This window comes from Caretta caretta, chromosome 1 (assembly GCF_965140235.1).
Source record: "Caretta caretta isolate rCarCar2 chromosome 1, rCarCar1.hap1, whole genome shotgun sequence".
Classification (NCBI taxonomy): Eukaryota; Metazoa; Chordata; order Testudines; family Cheloniidae; genus Caretta; species Caretta caretta.
In genome coordinates, this window is record NC_134206.1 from 160,790,233 (window position 1) to 160,809,343 (window position 19,111).

Here is a 19,111-nt window from a genome sequence, read left to right on the forward strand (position 1 = left end):
TGGTATGGTGTCTGCACGGAAAAAAGGCGTGGAACAATTGTCTGCCGTTGCTCTGAAGGAGAGAGGGGCGACTGAGGACATGGCTTACAGGGAATTAAAATCAACAAAGGGGGTGGCTTTACATCAAGGAGAAACAAAAACAACTGTCACACAGAATGACCCCCTCAAGGATTGAACTCAAAACCCTGAGTTTAGCAGGCCAATGCTTAACCCACTGGTATTCCAGGCAAGACTGAATCTCTGTTAAATTTTTCAAGGTGCCCCTGACAGACTTCACCGAAACAATTGTCGGATGTTGATTTCATGGAGGGGGGGGGGGGAGCAAATGAATACAAAACAAATCTGGTCTGTTTCTTGTTTTGATCCACTCCATCTATCTTTTACATCTTTGGCTGGCAGCAGATGGTGCAGTAGGACTGCTAGCCATCCTCATCTCCTAGCTGCTCAGCAGAAGATGGTGCAATACGACTGCCGGCAGGACTAAAGAGAATGACCTGGTCGAGTCACTCCTATTTTAGTCCCTGAGCCCATGTCTGCCCAGGCGCTCCTGACCGACCTTATCGAGTGGGCCAAGAGCACCTCGGACATGATGACGATGGTTATCAGGCCTATTGCACCGTCTGTTGCCACAAGGCAATGAGCTGCTGCTGTGTAGCAATGCAGTACCGTGTCTGCCAGCACCCAGGAGGCGTATGGTGACAGTGAGCTGAGCGGGCTCCATGCTTGCCGTGGTATGGCGTCTGCACAGGTAAATGAGGAAAAAAGATGTGAAACAATTGTCTGCTGCTGCTTTCATGGAGGGAAGGAGGGAGGGCCTGACGATATGTACCCAGAACCACCCACAACAATGTTTTTGCGCCATCAGGCATTGGGATCTCAACCCAGAATTCCAATGGGCGGCGGAGACTGCGGGAGCTGTGGGATAGCTACCCACAGTGCAACGCTCCGGAAGTCGATGCTAGCCTCAGTACTGTGGAAGCACTCCGCCGAGTTAATGCACTTACTGCACTTAGAGCATTTTGTGTGGGGACACACACTCTCGAATATATAAAACCGATTTCTAAAAAACCGACTTCTATAAATTTGACCTAATTTCATAGTGTAGACATACCCTCCGTTACTCTGTAGCATCTGTTGTATTCTGCACCCTCATGATAGTACTACTTCATCTACCTTTTTGTTCTGATGGCCCTCAGATCTTTTGTCCACTCCAGCACCATAATGGACAATATCATCTGGTTGACAGCAGCAACATCACAACTCATCAGCTTTGTGGTTTGATTTAATGCCCATAAAATAGCACACATCAGGGGTGATGTACAGGTTAGTGTCCTCTTGAGTGTGGTTAGAAAGCATATAAAATGTTGTATCACTATGTGCACCTCCTATAGCCATCCTAGGCACATCCCTGGTGGAATTAAGACCACACACACTTACTTCATTCAGTAGCAGAGAAGACCACTGTGCATCTGAAGCTCTTTAAACTTATGAGATGTTGAACAGTCCACTGAAGTGTCGGCATACCATAGGGACCATTACTAGCATCCTATCCATATTTGCATTTCTCCTGAGTTAACTCCATCAAAACCAAGTTGAGGCAGCAGAGTGCCAAACAGGATATATACAGAAACTCTTGTTACACAACATCTTCACATTGTGGCTGTGGTCTGACGCTACAAACCAGAGATGAAGGAGGAGCAGGTTAACCACTTTGTTATGATTGCTTTCAGCTTTTCTAAAATGTTACTGGGAGAGTGTAATTTCTGAAAGCCACACATGCACAGCACGGCATGCTAACAAATGTTATAGGTGTTGTTGCCAAAGATAGGCCCAGTGGCTACTAATGCATGTAAAATCATTGGTTTGGATGGTAGAGCTTACAGTTGGTGAAAACATGCTACAGCACTGATGGTCTTCCTCAAGTAATTGCACATGTCCATTCCACTGTAGGTGTTTTTGCACTCCACAGCACAGCTGTCGGAGAGGTTTTTCCCTAGTGATACCCATTGGGGTGGCACAAGCGCTTTCTGCTGACTCGTGCACCACACACAAGCATAAAGGGAAGAGCCACCCTGACCGCCCTCACCCCCTTACTTCCCTCCTACTGCCCATGACAGTTGCTGGAGCTCCCTTTTTTACTGATTCTGCAAGTCTTTTATTTTAGTGTATAAGCAGTACCATTTTTAGAATCTGTTTAGTTCATTAGTGTAGATGAGTTGAAAAAGAAAAAAATGATTTTTTTTGTTGTTTGTGTGTCTCCAGTGCCTAATCTGGGTACCAGCCCTAGTACTGGAATTATGCAGTCTCCGGGCTTCAAGCCCTGCCACTCTTGTGGTAAGGCAGTGCTGATTAGGGACCCTCACCTCAGCTGCTTTAAGTGCTTGGGGAAGGCTCACGTAAGCAACAGATGTAACATCTATAAGGGCTTTAAGCCCTGCTCTGAGAAGTATTGAGGGTTTCCCCCTCAATCAAGAGCACCTCTGCATCCATCTCGGCCAACTCCATCTACTGGCCACAAGGAACATCAATGCTGCAGACAACTTAGCATTGGTACTGAGCCCAGCACCAAAAATTCAGGACCCGTTTCATGATCAATCTCAAGAAGAGTGGGAATGGGACCAGCCCCCAGTTGACGTTGGTGGCAGAGTCGTGCTCTCGGGAAGTTCAGGAGGTGCTGCTGAATAGTACAAAACCATCAAATAAGAGCGCTTACCTGGCTAAATGAAAGAGATTTTCCATTTGATCCAGGCTGAAAGGGTTTTCCCCAGTCCTTGCTTCTATTCAGCACATGCTGGATTATCTTCTATCCCTAAAACTCCAAGTGTTGGAGATTAACTCAATCAGTGTGTAGCTAATGTCTATCCTAGCATTCCCACCTATTGCTAACTGATCTCTTTTTTCCATCCCAATGTCTGTAAGACTTTTAAAGGGCTTGGACAGACTATTTCTGCATGCGTAGAATGCTGCTCCCCTATGGAGCCTGAATCTAGTCTTAGCAAAGATGATGGGTCCCGCCAGCCACGCCCGCATGGAGCCTCAATTGACCTGCTCCCAGTTGCCTCCTTTGATGAAGGTGGCTTTTTTTAGTGGCCATTATACCAGTCAGGAGAGTGGGAGAGCTCAGGGTGCTAGTGTCAGATCCTCCATATACATGTTTCTACACTGAAAAAGTTTGCCATCATCCTCACCCAAAATTTCTTACCAAGGTGGTTTCCACTTTTCATATTAACCAAGGAATCTTCTTGCTGACTTTCTTCCCAAAGCATCATGGTCATAAGGATGAGGAGAGCCTTCATGCTCTGATGTTAGAAGAGCTTTCACTTTTTATCTGGATCAGATTAAACCTTTCAGGTCTTCGACTCAGTTGTTTACTGCATTTGCAGACAGCAGGAAGGGCAGTTCTGTATTCACTCAAAGGATCGTGTCTTGGATATCCCGTTGTATTTGTTTTTGTTACCAGTTGGCTAACATGAAGGCTCTTGATAGAGAGTTGGGTCATTCAACTAGGTCCCAAGCAGCGTCTGTGACTTTTCTGGCTAACATTCCCATATTAGACATTTGCAAAGCAGCAATCTGGTCATCTTGTCATATATTTACCTCTCACTACGCCATCTCCCAACAATCTAGAGACAATGCTAAATTTGGACAAGTGGTCCTCCAGTCCCTGTTCACACAGACTCACACAACCTGCACTTGGAGTTGCTTGTGAGTCAGCCACAGAGGCATGGCCATGTGCAATCACTCAAAAAAGAAGAAACAGTTAGTAACCTTTCTGTAACTATTGTTCTTCAAGATGTGTTGCACAAGTCCTTTCCACGCCCTGCTTTCCTTCCCCTCTCTATCAGAGTCTTCCGGGGGAAGGAACTGAGGGAGGTCAGGGACAGTTCTTCCCTTTATAGTTGTGTGCAATACATGAGGTAGCAGTGGGCCTTTGTGCCACTCCAATGGGTTCTGCTAAGGGAAAGAATTCTCCAATGACTGTGCACTGGGGCACACACACCTACAGTGGAATGGATATGTGCAACATATCTCAAAGAACAACAGTTATAGAAAGGTTAATAACCATTTTATAGTGGTTCAAGTGTTTTGCTAGCCTCCAGAGAGAGGCAAAGATTGTGTGGTTATCTTTGATTAAACCTGACAATTCATATTTTACTAACTGTTTATATACAATTAACGTGGGTGACTGCTTAGCCCATTTGTTTGCAGTCTAATGGTGTTTTATTTTTTAGAACTGTTTTTATAACTTGCATAACAACTCTATAGTACACAGCAGATGGAGTGCAACAAATAGATCAACATATGCTAGGTGAGAGAGAGGGGAAGTTTAACATGTGGAGTCTACCATTGTTGTCGCAAAATTGGTTAAGATATAAGAAAAATAGCTTCATTTAAGTCAATATTTGATATTTTCATTATTATTTATTGTATTTTATTTTAGTAGTAGTAATAAACATGTATTGTGTGGTGGTGCCTAGAGGCCTCAATTAGCTTGGGCCCCATTGTACAGCGTGCAGCACAAACATAAGAAAATGACAGCCCCTGTCCTAAAGAGCTTACAGGCGAAAAAACAAGACATAGCATGTCGATCGTTATGTTTGGTGAGGTATCGAAGCATAAACATGGAGTTAATGTGCCACATTTCTTTAGAATAGAAATAACAACGGTCACATGGCAGTTTGGGACCTGTTTGTGTGAGAAAGTCTTCTGGGAACCTGGACAAAGAGCAGTTTGCTGGAGTTATAAGCTGCAGTTTACTTTTGCTGTCTAAGACTCCTTTTTAAGAGTATACAATATTTGTCAATTAGACTACAAACACACCGCCCCTTGCTTCTGCCCATTTCTCTTCTAACAAGGGAATAATTCACTCTTCTAGTTCAAAACCTTCTGACCCCTTAGAAGCGGGTGGAATATGTTGGTTTAGTTCTAGGTGAACTGTTTACACTTTCTGGCTCTTCTCTTTCCTGATGGGTAACGTGAAGAATGACTACCACCTGGAAAAAATCCAGTGGGAGGGCTTCCAAGTAATCCTGCAATGTTTATTTAGTACATGCTGCTGGATGTAAGCCAGTACTGCTGAGATAACACAATCTGGATGACTGGTCCACACTAGCAGTTTACAGTACATAAAATTCTGGGATAGCAACTGAAAAAAGGAGGATAAATAGCAGCATATTGCTTCAAAAATGTAATAATCTTAATTAACTACACTGAAAACATCTATTTGCTTTCCAGACCCAGCAAACTCAGCACCATCTATTCTGGATGGGTTTGACCAACGTAAAGCCATGGCAGGACAGCGGGTGGAGCTGCCTTGCAAAGCATCGGGGCACCCAGCACCAAAGTACCGTTGGCTGAAGGACAACGTTCCCTGGGAGCCAGATAGCAGGTTTCGGCAGACAGTCACAGGTCTGCTGATAGAGAACACACGTCCTTCAGACTCAGGCAACTACGTTTGTGAGGTGTGGAACAACTATGGTACTGCTGAGGTGATAGGGCATCTGCATGTAAAACGTAAGTCCAGGATTGAATGTGGCAAGTATAATTTCAAACTCATGATCGTGCTTGCTTTTGCAATGGAAGGAAAAGAAGGAAACCTAGAAGCTTCATTTGTTATTGTTTTTGTTGCTATTACTTGTTTTGTTATTGGCAATGGTGGCTGCTTGAAGCTGCTCCAAGGTTTGCAATGTTATAAGCTGTCTCAGTGGAGATGGATTAGTGGGCAGAATGCAGATGGGAGATCAGAAGTGCAAAATGAACACAGTTTATCACACGGTTATGTGATTTTTCACATAAAGGATATATTTTGCTTGGTAATCGAACTGGATGAATTGCAAAGAGTCTTCTGAATAAAAGTGTCAAGCTCTGGTCACTGGGATTCCTGCTATTCATTATTTTGAATATTCAGGTAATCCCTGAGTATTCATGAAAATGTATGCAAATCCTGAATGTCTCATGAATTTTATCATAGATGATTATTAGTCTGAAATGCTGTATTGTTTTGCTCTTTGTTATTCTTCTGTTGTTTAATTTTTTTGCTATAAAGGAGCAGAAACAATACCATCTGATTTAGATTTCCAACCACACAACATGAATAAGAAATCGTCAGAAGGAAAAGTGTGTGAACAATCCATTGTCTAAAAATTATTCAGCGAATAATTACAAATAACAAATACATCCAAAGAAACTCAGGATCATTTATCAATGATTCACAAATTAAAAAAGAGAGCTAAATTTGTAAAACATTCATAACAGATAGTTGAATCAGATCCACTTAATATTGTACAGGCTCATAACAGACCAGGAATATCTAGCAATCCTCAATAGGGAAATAATAATAACTTTTAAATGATCATATTATACAATATTCTTTAAAGCAGAATTAGGTTAACTAAGGAATTGTGTATGTCTGTATAAAATATAATATATAATTCTTTATTTAACTCATCTATTTTACAGAATATAGTCTAATATCTTATATCCATAGCTGTGTCTGTGTGTGTGAGAAAGAGAGAGAGACTGAGAGAGAAATGTAAAATAAATAATATTGATAGTGTTTCCAATATTAGTTACAATGCTGGTCATTAAACATGCTAAATAAACAATATCTCATCACATTTAATTCATAATAGATATCCACAGACGATAAAAGAGATGTATTATGTTTTAAATTATTTCTTGTCGATAGAGGTGGTATTGAACAAAAACCCTGGGGGAGAATCCCATCTGGATATAAATTCCATGGTGGTCTGTTATATATGTACTGGGCCCAATCAAAATGTAGGGTGGTTGGAATGGAGATCCAAATTCAGTAGTTTTAGTTGTTGGTATGGGTGTGGATAAAGACTCCCTTCCTTGTGTTTACTATTGTTACTTCAATACTGTGAATTTTCTTTCACACATAATATCAAACTTCAATAAAAATATATCATAATATTCTTAAATGGTGACACTGAGATTAAAGTCCCTTGGGCTATTTTACTGCTTTGTTTGCTTATCTCACAGTGAGTTCCACATAGGGGCACACTCGCATCCAGGCAGAGCCCCACTGATGGCAGTGGGACTCCAAATGGGTATAGAGGTCTGCCTGTGCAGAACTAATTGTGGGACTGTGGCCTTAAAAAGCCCTTGAAAGCAAACATGGCCGCCTATTCTCATTTCAGTGATGTGTGTTTGTGATTCAGCATTTTTTCTCAGTGAAAGGTCACCTGTTAGTCATATTTTTTTAAAAGATACATAATGTCTTCCTTTCCCCCCCTCTCCTTTTGACTTAAATCTTCAGAGCCTCTGAAAGCCACAATCAGTCCACGGAAAGTTAAAAGCAGTGTTGGTAGTCAAGTGTCCTTGTCCTGCAGTGTGACTGGAACTGAGGACCAAGAACTCTCCTGGTACCGAAATGGTGAAATCATCAACCCTGGAAACAACGTGAGAATCGTGGGGATCAACCGTGAGAATCTCATTATGGATGGCATGGCCAAAAGTGATGGTGGAGCGTACCAGTGCTTTGTACGCAAGGACAAGATGTCTGCTCAAGACTATGTTCAGGTGGTGCTAGAAGGTTAGTCATTACCTGCTTTAGTAGTGTTACTGGCTACAGTGAAGTGTTATAGTATGTATATAGTACAGTATATATGATATGCTTGTGGTCTCTAATTATAAGGAGAGAGAAGACCCTGTGCCTGTAGGAAGGATGAAGCTAGCCACACACTTTGGGAGATATATGTACCTTTCCAGGCTCCAGAACAACAAATGAGAGGAAATGAAGGTCCAAGTGTCAAATAAATTGATTTGAAAAATATCCCTCCTACCGAAGCCCCACCAAATGCGTTAATTTTCTGCTGCTATCCAAAATTCTGTAACTCCAGGACAAGAGAGAAGAGAGATCCCCACTGAGGATCAAACATTTCATTCCAAACACAGTTTTCAGGCTGGCTGTGAAATCAGTTGAAGGTCTGGAGATCATACTAAGTAACTGACACAATGTTCCACATAATAATCAAGTGAGGAAAGTAATCAATTTGTACAGAGCCAGTTCACTAATGAGGCTGTAGTGCAGTCATGGCATGGCCACTATTTTTAGTCTTTATAGAAAAAGAAGAGATTACCTGCCTGGACCTAGTTACCTCGGCAACCATCTCCTGTGACTAAGAAAGCCTAAAGAGCATATTGATAATCTATAATGATGTCGAGAGAGTGCAGGTTATCAGAGAGCGACAGCAGGAAAGATTTCAAAGACACTCAGGTCTTGCTGGGAAAATAATGTCTGCTTTCATCTCCAAAAAAGCCTGTCACTTGAATGAAAAAAGGGCAGAGGTGCATACTGAGCACACTCACTGATTTATTTGTCGTGTGTCAGTTTCCATTCAGGATAAAAAGCCAATAGCTTTTTTGTCTTGTGAGAGATGACAGTGCAAATGCATGGAAAAGGAAAGGAAGAGAGAGAGAGTCAGAGATGAAGAAAGACATTTTAAATACTCTGTCACACATCCAATAGGACAGGAACAAAGAGAGAGGGAGAGAGAAAAAATATATAAGAAACCCAACCTAATGTCCCTGCTGAAATATTTAGGTGTTTCAGTGTACTGGGAATGATAATTTTTGATGCTCCTAGGTGATTGTGCTGGGGAGAGAGAACGCTGCTGTACTTTTTTTTTTTTAAATCCTGCTCAGATTCAGCACATTTAGTGGGGATAGCAATTCAAGCTCCACACACATCATCAGATCTCCCTCAGTTTTCTGTGTGATCCTGTGTTGAGATTACTAGGTAAGGAGAGGCTATTTCTAATGGAATTATGCTGGTCTGAGCCTCCATGAAATGTGCTGAGTGCACTGCATATTCTCTCACAACATTAGAGTTACTGATGCTTGTCACTGATGTCCTTCCCCATTACATCTTGTATGGAATTAAAATGAGTTATTCCCATAGGGCAAAGCCCACTGGGTGGGAAGAGAGGGGTTTTCAAGAGGCTTAAGCTATTCTCTATACTGTGATTAAACCACCCCCTTATAGTCTTTGCTGATGCTAATATTTTCTCAACTTTAAAACGAATTGGCTGGCCATGCTATGCATTAGATCCAGACAATGGCAAGCAGAATTGTTTTCTAAACCTCTGACTAGACTGCTTCCTACAGATTATGAGCTGAACCAGATGCATTCTTACCCCCGATTATATTTAAATCCATTCTAAACACCAGTCTTAAAGTATAATTTAAAAAAGAACAACAGAAAGAGTGTACTGCATTGCAAGATCTGGGAAAGAACCTTCTAAATAATAATCGAGTGTCATTTTTCTTAAAACCATTATCCCTCTGGGCTATCCAGATAGAGAGTAATTTAATTCTACTCCATACTTCGAAAATCCCGTACCTTTTCTTTTCTCACTTGCACTTTGGAGACTTTGGTTAAATTGTGACATGGGTCAGAAGAAAATATATTTGGTGTCCTTTTCACCCTGGGAGATTTGTGTACAACACTAAGATACCTCCAAAATGGTCATCATCAGCATGAGTAGCAATTTGTATTTGGAAAAGGCTTATTTTAATACCGGTAAAAAAAAAAGATATTGTAGGACTGGACTGGACTGAACAGAGCTGTGTGGAATTAGCAGACACAAGTTATGCCTGGTTTTGGCCACTGTTATTCGTCCTTAACTTTCAAAGGAACTGAAATGTGTACTAAGTATATCCCCAAACATCTTAGGCTTACACTATACTTCTTTGGCTTCTCAGTTGCCTATGGAGTCTAAGCCTTTTTCACAGGAACATGGGAATTGCTATATCAGAACAAACCAATGGTCCATCTAGTCCAGTTTCATCTCTCCAACAGTGGTCAGTACCTGAAGCTTCAGAGGAAGGTGCAAAAGAAACCCTGCAGTAATCCCAAAAAGAAAAGGAGTACTTGTGGCACCTTAGAGACTAACCAATTTATTTGAGCATGAGCTTTCGTGAGCTACTGTAGCTCACGAAAGCTCATGCTCAAATAAATTGGTTAGTCTCTAAGGTGCCACAAGTACTCCTTTTCTTTTTGCGAATACAGACTAACACGGCTGTTACTCTGAAACCTGCAGTAATCCGTTATTAGATAACCTGTCCATAGGAAAAATCCTTCCTAAACTTCATTAATTAGAGGTTGGCTTATGTTGCTGAAGGATGAGGGTTAGCATCCCTTTCAGAACTCTTGGTTTATGAGCTGGGCTAAACAAAGGTAGGGAGAGCAGTTTTATTGTGCATAAGTTCTGTTCATTTGCTTTCCATTTCCTCTTCAGATGGAACTCCCAAAATCATTTCTGCCTTCAGTGAGAAAGTGGTGAGTCCAGGAGAGCCTGTCTCCCTTATGTGCAATGTGAAGGGGACTCCTCTGCCTACGATCACCTGGACACTAGATGAAGATCCCATAATCAAAGATGGTAATCATCGTATCAGCCAGATTATCACCTCTGAGGGCAACGTGGTCAGCTACCTGAATATCTCTAACACTCAAGTTCGAGATGGGGGAGTCTATCGCTGTACTGCCAACAACTCTGCTGGAGTCATCCTGTACCAGGCTCGAATAAACGTAAGAGGTGCTTGTCAAATCAGCTCCTCAAAAAAACACACATAACTCATTGTAGTGGAGAAGAAGATTGTTGCATGCACTGGTCTGAATCTTGGAATGCCAAAACTGACTTACTGTGGTTCTCCCATCTTCACACCTCCCTCAACCCCCTCTAGAAACTCTGTTGTATGGTTTAAGGTTGGAAGGCCCATTCCCTCTTTGGCTTGTGAAGTCAGCTTGTTATACAATCTCTTTCCCTAAACTTATGTTCCTCAAGCATGAGGGTTAGCGTCCTCACTAATATGTTTTCCTATTTTAGTTTTTGCATGCATGTGTTTCTTATTTTCCTCTCCTCTTTTAGTTGTCCTACATTCATTGTAATTACTCATGCACATGGTACATTAGCTTGAACCAGTAGTTCTACATGTCATAATACCCATCCTCATGATAATATATTTTATATACATCAGAATGAATGCTAACTTTGTCAGTGTTCTCATGTGTAACAGGATTCTAGCTTAGCATACGTTTTAGTATTTGACATTTAATTAAATCATTCCCTAGCCTTTAATTTGTAATGCAGTAAAGATTTTATCAGACAAGTATTCAATAATACAAACATATACCACAGCCCTAATTAGAATGTATGCTGTAGGGCGAGAGAAACTAGAGCACATAAAGATTAGGAAGACCGCTTAAGTGGTTCTTAAAAGCAAAAACTGTCAATGTTAAGAAGAAATGTCATGCAGGATACATTAATGGATGTTGTAAACATTTATATAATCAGCAAAAAATGAATATTTCCTCTAGCAAGTATGCCCTTAAATTATTTTCAAGAGTTTCTTTGTACTTTTCCAGGGCCAGCAAGCATCCGTCCAATGAAAAATATCACAGCAATAGCAGGACGGGACACCTATATACATTGCCGTGTGATTGGCTATCCATATTACTCAATTAAATGGTACAAGAACTCTGACCTGCTTCCTTTTAACCATCGCCAAGTAGCATTTGAAAACAATGGAACGTTGAAACTCTCAGATGTGCAGAAGGAAGTGGATGAGGGGGAATATACATGCAATGTTCTGGTTCAACCCCAGCTGTCTACAAGCCAGAGTGTTCATGTGACTGTAAAAGGTAATGTTTATACTGAAATATAAAGCTAAGCTAATGGCCAGATGGTATTTAATCAGTCCAAGAATCCACATATATAAAATTGTACCGGTGATTAGAAAATAAGCAATAGGACAGTTAATCTGCTTTTTTTTTTTAACAATTGTGTAGGCATGATATAAAGCCAATGATCATCTACAGATATCATATTGTACCATACTTGCTGTCATTGAGTTGTGCCTTATTCTGTTGACGTCAGTGGCACGACTTGCATAGTAAGGTACTGCTCACCATATGTAAATCTGGGAGAATCTGGCCTTATATGATGAGGAGGACTCTAGTGCTTCTAAAAACTGAAGACTAAAGAGCATGGAATGTAACCCTTTGTTTTCTTCTGAGATGACTCAGAGGCTGAGGATGGCCGATCATTCATCTGAATGTTACGATCATCGAAGTTTCATTGGTCTTTGTCTCTTCTTGATGACTAAAGTCAGTTTTGCAACCTAGTTATTTTTCAGCTGTTAGCAAATGCAATGAGGTTTTGTTAGTTATGAATTGTGTCTATTTCTCCTTTTCTCCAGTAAGCAGTAAACAGATACAATAGCTAAATTAATTAAACTTGGTTTAAAAAAAAATGAATTGTTCTTTTTAGGGAGATGTTGATGTTTTAAAGAGAGAGCCATTTCTCTAAGTTCATTTTAACGTTACATGACTTGTAATTTGGAACAGGATGTTTGAAATCAATACAAAAGTTTCCATACATACAAGGATGTGGAAACTGATATGTAAACATTCAGAAGTAGATGATGATAATTTCCAAGCATTGCATCCAGACCATTCGCAAAGACATTAAAGATAAAAAGCACAAAAATGCTCATTATGCCTGATTGTTCAAAACTAGGTTGTACTGCGATGTGGTCTGGTCCCCCATCCAAGATGAACAAGTTCATTTCACATAAGCCTGCAGGAAGAACTGAAGTGCATTTTCCCCTTATGAATTTGTTCAAAAGCTTTTCTACCCTTTTGCGTTTTTCTTTGATTAATATGTGTCAGGCCTTGGATAAGATACCAAGAACATTTATACACTTTTTTTCTTGTTTTCATTCTAGAATTATATTAATTGCTTACTACTTGAAGGGGTGGAGGGATTAGGTTGTAACCAGTAGTACTGTGGACCCTTCAAGGAGTGACCCATCATGTTCTTTAGCCCAGAAGGGGCACTGTTCCACGCAATTTGTTATAAAAAGCTGCTAACACTGCAGCTTTTTATCATATGCTCTATCTTGTCTGTCACTGTAACAGTCTTGCAAAACTGCCGTTGGTGCATCTCTGTGAAAATGAATGTTAAGTTAGTGATTGTGCTGATATCATCTCTAATGTTCCCCTGGTTGAGAATGCCATCTTTTAATTATATCATTCTTCAAGTGCTTATGACAGCTAATATAATCAGATGTAAATGGGAGTGCTCTTGCTATAGTTGTAAAAAAAGCCTTGGTGCCGTACCTATACAATTCAGATATCTAGACCAAAACACAACTGCCATTCTGAAAGCGATTTGATGCCTTAGATTCAGAGTATTTTGATCCAGACGTGATGGCAAAATGAGGACAGACATGTGGATGGATTTTAAGACCACAACTTTTATTAAACTTTAACACAGGAGAGGGGTGCTATCCACCTATCGGTCCTGGTCTCCTATACCAGGCATTTAAGTGGTTCCAGTACATCAATTACAGGGCTCCTACCATATAACCCATAACTTGGGGTAGGATTTCCTCAGCCCAGCCCCCAGGACTCAGCAGGCTCTGAGTCCTACCACCCCGCCCCTATGAGGGGACAGAGGCAGAAGATGGGGACCTTGGCCCATGTGTACCACCAGGTCTCAACCTATCCCATTAGCCCAAGACACATCAGCAAAATCCCAGGTCTTTTACCTCTGGGAACCATTCACTTTCTCTTTTTAACGGCACTGGAAACTGGCCACAAGTTGTGATGAATTAATAACTCAACCAGGTACCTCAGTTAGCAAGCACATTCCTGCTTAACCTACTGCAGCTTGAAGGTGCTGTGAGGAAGGCAAAAAAATCCCCAGGCCTCTGCCAACTGGCCATATGGAAGAAAAAATTCCTTCCGACTCTCATTGGATGAACAACTCGACCCACATGGCCCAGGCTTCAAGAATGGGAATCTATCTGCCAGACTGGATTCCTATTCTTAGCTCCGAGTGGGTAGGAGGATGGGGCTGCTGTAATGGAGATGAAAGAGGCCCCACATGGCCCAGGCTTCAGGTTAAATTCCTGGAGTTGGGGGATGTGAGCCAAACATTGCCCTTCCCCTCCTGCTGGCCAATGAGTGCCAGATACTCCAAGGGGGGAGAGGAGCTAACTGGTGTCCCTCAATGTGTCTCCCACCCTCACTGCTGGAGCTCTCCTTCTTCACTACCAGCACCATTAAGTTCCCCCACCCACTGAAGTGGGTGGGTGGCATTTTGATTTCCAGTATATATATATATATACTGTATAGTGTATAACCAATTTCAAACTTGACTCTGCCTCTCTGTGAAAGTCTCAAACGATTCAGAGGCCTTTAATTTATCTTGACGAGAGTGAGGTATTTTAAAAAAATACTAGCTAAATCCGTATCCTAACAAAATTATTTTTACAATAAATACAAGATTCCACAGATGGGCTTTATTCTGTTGTCTCATCAAATCTGAACAAATTTTAATTTAGTTGTTATATATTTTAGCTGTAGTCCAGCACTGCCGTAAATTAGCCTGGACAGCTAGACATTTTTTTTTGATGCAATAGTTAATAACTACATACAGATTTTATCCTGCATATTATATATAGTTTCTTGGAACATTAGGAGTTAACAACAGTCAGTATATGCCTATTGCCTGAAAATATAATGTAAACTATTATAATTTTAGTGTGCTATCTTTTCTTCTATAATTCAGACTGACACCGTTATGTCTGATACTGAAAAATACAAAATATGGGGCAGCTTCGATCGATGAATTCAAATATCTTGAAATAGTTTCATAGAGTTTAAAGCCTCAAAGGACCATTAGATCATCTAGTCTGACCCTCTGCATATCACAGGCCCTTATATTTCGTTTGCACAGCCAACCTTAATTCTGGCATTTCCTAACTTCTGAGTGCTTGCCTTTGCCACCTTAATAATATTCCTTCAATATAGCTATTTGTGAATAATTTCCTGGCTTTTTAGTAAAGCAAATTGCAAAAATAGAAATCTATCCTATGGCATCATATTGATCATAGGTGTTGTAACCTTTAGATCATAGGGTTGTAACCTTTAGATCCACTGCGCACACCTCTGTCTCTTGACCTAAAGGAGGGTTCTTCTGTTTGCACAGACTCTTCTGCTCATTCCTCCCAAGCTTGACCCATTCTGCTGTGCCCTGTCCAACCTGTCCTTGTTCCAGTCCTATCGTTTCCCCACCTGTGTCCTTCTTCCAGTTCCATTCTCTTCACCTTGCCAATCCCAGTCTCTGCTCCTCAGGCTTTTCAGTCCCAGTCTTCCCCTCTGAGCTCCCCATCCCAGTCTCCTTGTCCAACCATTTTCAGTTCTCCCTCACCCTCTGGGTACAGCTCTTGTTCCCTCTGCATTTGAATTGGGCAGCTTCCTCCTCCATATTGACTGGACCCAAAAGGGAGTATAAACCCTGCACTGGTGATGAAGGGTTTAAAGAGTTGCTGTGGGCAAAGTTAGCCCCATCCCTCTGGCTCTGTCAATCACGTCAAGGATGGAATAAAGGCTTAAAAACAAGAAGTTCCCAGCAGCTGCTGGGCAGCTGTGGGAAAAACATATGGCAACTCAACACCTCCCAGAGGAGACTCCTGGAAGCCTACATGGGAACTTCCCTCGGGAAGGCCATTTACCATTCCCTGCCCCATGTGCCCCATCCCCTGCCCCAGTTATACCAGCAAGGTAAGATAGGTCCAGCAAGCCCCAAGGCAAGCTGATTAGTTGCTTGGTGCTGCTACTCTCTACTCCTTGAGGGATTAGAGAAGCTGAGAACAGACAAGAGAGAGAGTGAGAGCACTACCCCAGCACAGCCAATAGTCCAGTGGCTAGGGCACTCATCTTGGATATGAGATACAGGGTCTTAAACCTGGGTTTTCTATATCCCAGGTGAGTGTGCTAACCACTGGGCTGACAGCATTAAGGGAAGTATGGACATCACTGTCTGAAAAACGTCATCCATCTCTATCCTTAACGCCATGTTAATGTGGGGTTTTTGTTTGTTTTGGTTTGAGTTCTTTGCATTTGCATTTCCCTTGTTAGGGGGAATTTTTCACTTCCCTTACTGAAAAAGAAGTCCAGGAGAGAGGACGATGCAGCACAATTTTAAAAGAATGCAGTTTTCAAAAGTGTTGTCACTGATTTTATAAAGCTTATTTATCTCCGTGATTTAGAGACCTTCCCCCTATCTTCTGCTGAAGTTACACTACATTACCTCCTGCAAACCTGATAGAACAATTATATCAGGGTGTTTTTTCTCTAATAACTGACTCTCACTCATTAAAATGAGGGTTATGGATGGTGCATGTGTATGATATATATATATATATATATATATATATATATATATATATATATATATATATATATATGTGCCTACATATGAATATTATATATATGTACTGTGACAGGGTCGGACCAGATGGCTATAGGAGATTAATAGAAGGCAGAAATATTAGCCCCAGGTTAAGTAGGTCCCTTTTCCCTGGGTAAGGTAACAGGGAAGGTTCCAGAACAATCACGAACCTTCTGGAGACAATTAAGACAGGCTGATTAGAACACCTGCAGCCAATCAAGAAGCTGCTAGAATCAATTAAGGCAGGCTAATCAGGGCACCTGGGTTTAAAAAAGGAGCTCACTTCAGTTTGTGGTGTGCGTGTGAGGAGCTGGGAGCAAGAGGTACTAGGAGCTGAGAGTGAGAACGCGGACTGTTGGAGGACTGAGGTGTACAAGCATTATCAGACACCAGGAGGAAGGTCCTATGGTGAGGATAAAGAAGGTGTTGGGAGGAGGCCATGGGGAAGCAGCCCAGGGAGTTGTAGCTGTCGTGCAGCTGTTCCAGGAGGCACTTTAGACAGCTGCATTCCACAGGGCCCTGGGCTGGAACCCAGAGTAGAAAACAGGCCTGGGTTCCCCCCACATCCTCCCAACTCCTGGTCAGACACAGGAGGAGTCAACCTGGACTGTGGGTTCAGAAAAACGGCCATCTGAGGGCTGCTGTGAAGCTCCAAGGCGAGCAAATCCGCCAATAAGCGCAAGACCCACCAAGGTAGAGCAGGAACTTTGTCACAGTACACACATATATGTAAGATTATAAAATCAGGATTATGATAATGGAAAAGTGGATGTAAAACCAACTGCCTGGGTGTAATTCTAGAATTATGATAGCAGGGGAGTTGGTGTGAAACCAGTATGACTGTCAAAGTAGTCGCAGGAGTCAATTTGAGAGCCAGTGGTCCTTCTTTAAAATCATCCTGCCAGTAGTCCCCTCTCACTTACATCTGTGGCCCTTAGCTCAAGTCCTTTAGTTGATCTCAGCCTCTCACATATAACATGAGGAGAGAGGCAATCTCCAGTGTGGCTAAGGCCCAAACTGTGGAAATAGTTAACTCCCTGTGCAGACAAAGGCATAGTAAGACTTCACTGGTTGGAAGCTGATGTTACATACATTCAGGCTAGAACTAAGGTGCAAATGTTTAACAGTGAAGGTAATCACCCATTGGAGCAATTTACCAAGGAACATGTTGGATTCTGCATCAACTGAGATCTTCAAATCAAGATTGTTGTCTCTGTAAAGTATATAGTCCAGCTCAACAACAGTTCAAGGGTGAAAAACTGTAACTTGTGTTATGTGGGAGGTTAAACTAGGCATTCACAATGGTCCCTTCTGGCCTTAGAATCTATGTAAATCTTCTTGCATTTCCTAATTTATGAGTGCTTGATTTTGCAATACTTTTAATGTAGGGGTGGGTATTTTGGCAGAGGGGGTACTTTATATATATGTCATTGGCATAGAAGTGAAGAACGCACTATGATTCAGTACCCTGATAAATGAGTGTCTTTGTACAGCAATAGAATCACACAGATCAGCCTCTTCTTTTCTTTCCTTCTCTTTTTTTTATGCAGTTGCTTAGCAAAGGCTTTTAGAACATTGTTTCTCCCTTTTCAGGACAGGTTAGATTAACACTTAGCAATGAACCCAGGATATATGGAGACAGTAGCTCAGATCAATAAATGTTGTTAGCAGATGTAATGTTAGCAGATGTCTAGTCTGTTTGTCTGTTCACCCTTTTCAGTTTGGAATAAATATTTTGATGAATGATAATCCCTGCTGATAAGGTTCAATATGCTGCAGTAAGGGGCAGACAATTGAAAGTCTAATGCTCCAGAGACTAAGTTGGATTCTGTACCTGGTAACACACAGTTGATGAAACTGTTTAGGAGAAATCAGCTGTTGTTAAGGAAATTTACAAAGAGCTAGACTGTGTCTAGTCCTGGGTCTCTGCACAAGGCCCAGACACAGTCCTGATCCTTGCACTCTCAATGCATAAAAACCAAGTGAATCCAGTCCAAATGGAGGTGAGTAAGCACCCCAAAGGGGCAGAACAAGTTGACAAGGAACAGGCCATTATTTGTATCAGCCAAGGTATCTAGACCAGTTTGGGAAGGGGAGCTCACTCTGTACCCTGTGAAAGGGTGGGTCAGAAGCCATTCATGTAGATGTTTCTGTTTGCATGCTGCAGAAAACTCCACTAAGGCACAGGTTTCAGAGTAGCAGCCGTGTTCTCCAACTGGTTTTTGAATGTTATAATTCTTGACATCTGATTTGTGTCCATTTATTCTTTTACGTAGAGACTGTCCAGTTTGGCCAATGTACATGGCAGAGGGGCATTGCTGGCACATGATGGCATATATCACATTGGTAGATGTGCAGGTGAATGAGTCTCTGATAGTGTGGCTGATGTGATTAGGCCCTATGATGGTGTCCCCTGAATAGATATGTGGACACAGTTGGCAACGGGCTTTGTTGCAAGGATAGGTTCCTGGGTTAGTGGTTCTGGTGTGTGGTGTGTGGTTGCTGGTGAGTATTTGCTTCAGGTTGGGGGGCTGTCTGTAAGCAAGGACTGGCCTGTCTCCCAAGATTTGTGAGAGTGATGGGTCGTCCTTCAGGATAGGTTGTAGATCCTTGATGATGCGTTGGAGAGGTTTTAGTTGGGGATTGAAGGTGATGGCTAGTGGCATTCTGTTATTTTCTTTGTTGGGCCTGTCCTGTAGTAGGTGACTTCTGGGTACTCTTCTGGCTCTGTCAATCTGTTTCTTCACTTCAGCAGGTGGGTATTGTAGTTGTAACATTCAAAAACCAGTTGGAGAACACTTCAATCTCTCTTGTCACTCGATTACAGACCTAAAAGTGACAAT

The 19,111-nt window shown here is 41.7% G+C and overlaps 1 protein-coding gene across 3 annotated transcripts in view; it reads left to right on the forward strand.

The window, feature by feature from the left end:
* DSCAM (DS cell adhesion molecule) overlaps positions 1 to 19,111 on the forward strand; it is a 645,287-nt gene that overhangs the window by 387,950 nt on the left and 238,226 nt on the right. For all 3 annotated transcript variants that reach the window (XM_048866321.2, XM_048866302.2, XM_075132665.1), the window contains 4 exons: positions 5,236 to 5,514; positions 7,283 to 7,558; positions 10,266 to 10,562; positions 11,393 to 11,668. In XM_048866321.2, the coding sequence (XP_048722278.1) occupies positions 5,236 to 5,514; positions 7,283 to 7,558; positions 10,266 to 10,562; positions 11,393 to 11,668 (1,128 nt within the window). The remainder of the gene's footprint in view (positions 1 to 5,235; positions 5,515 to 7,282; positions 7,559 to 10,265; positions 10,563 to 11,392; positions 11,669 to 19,111) is intronic.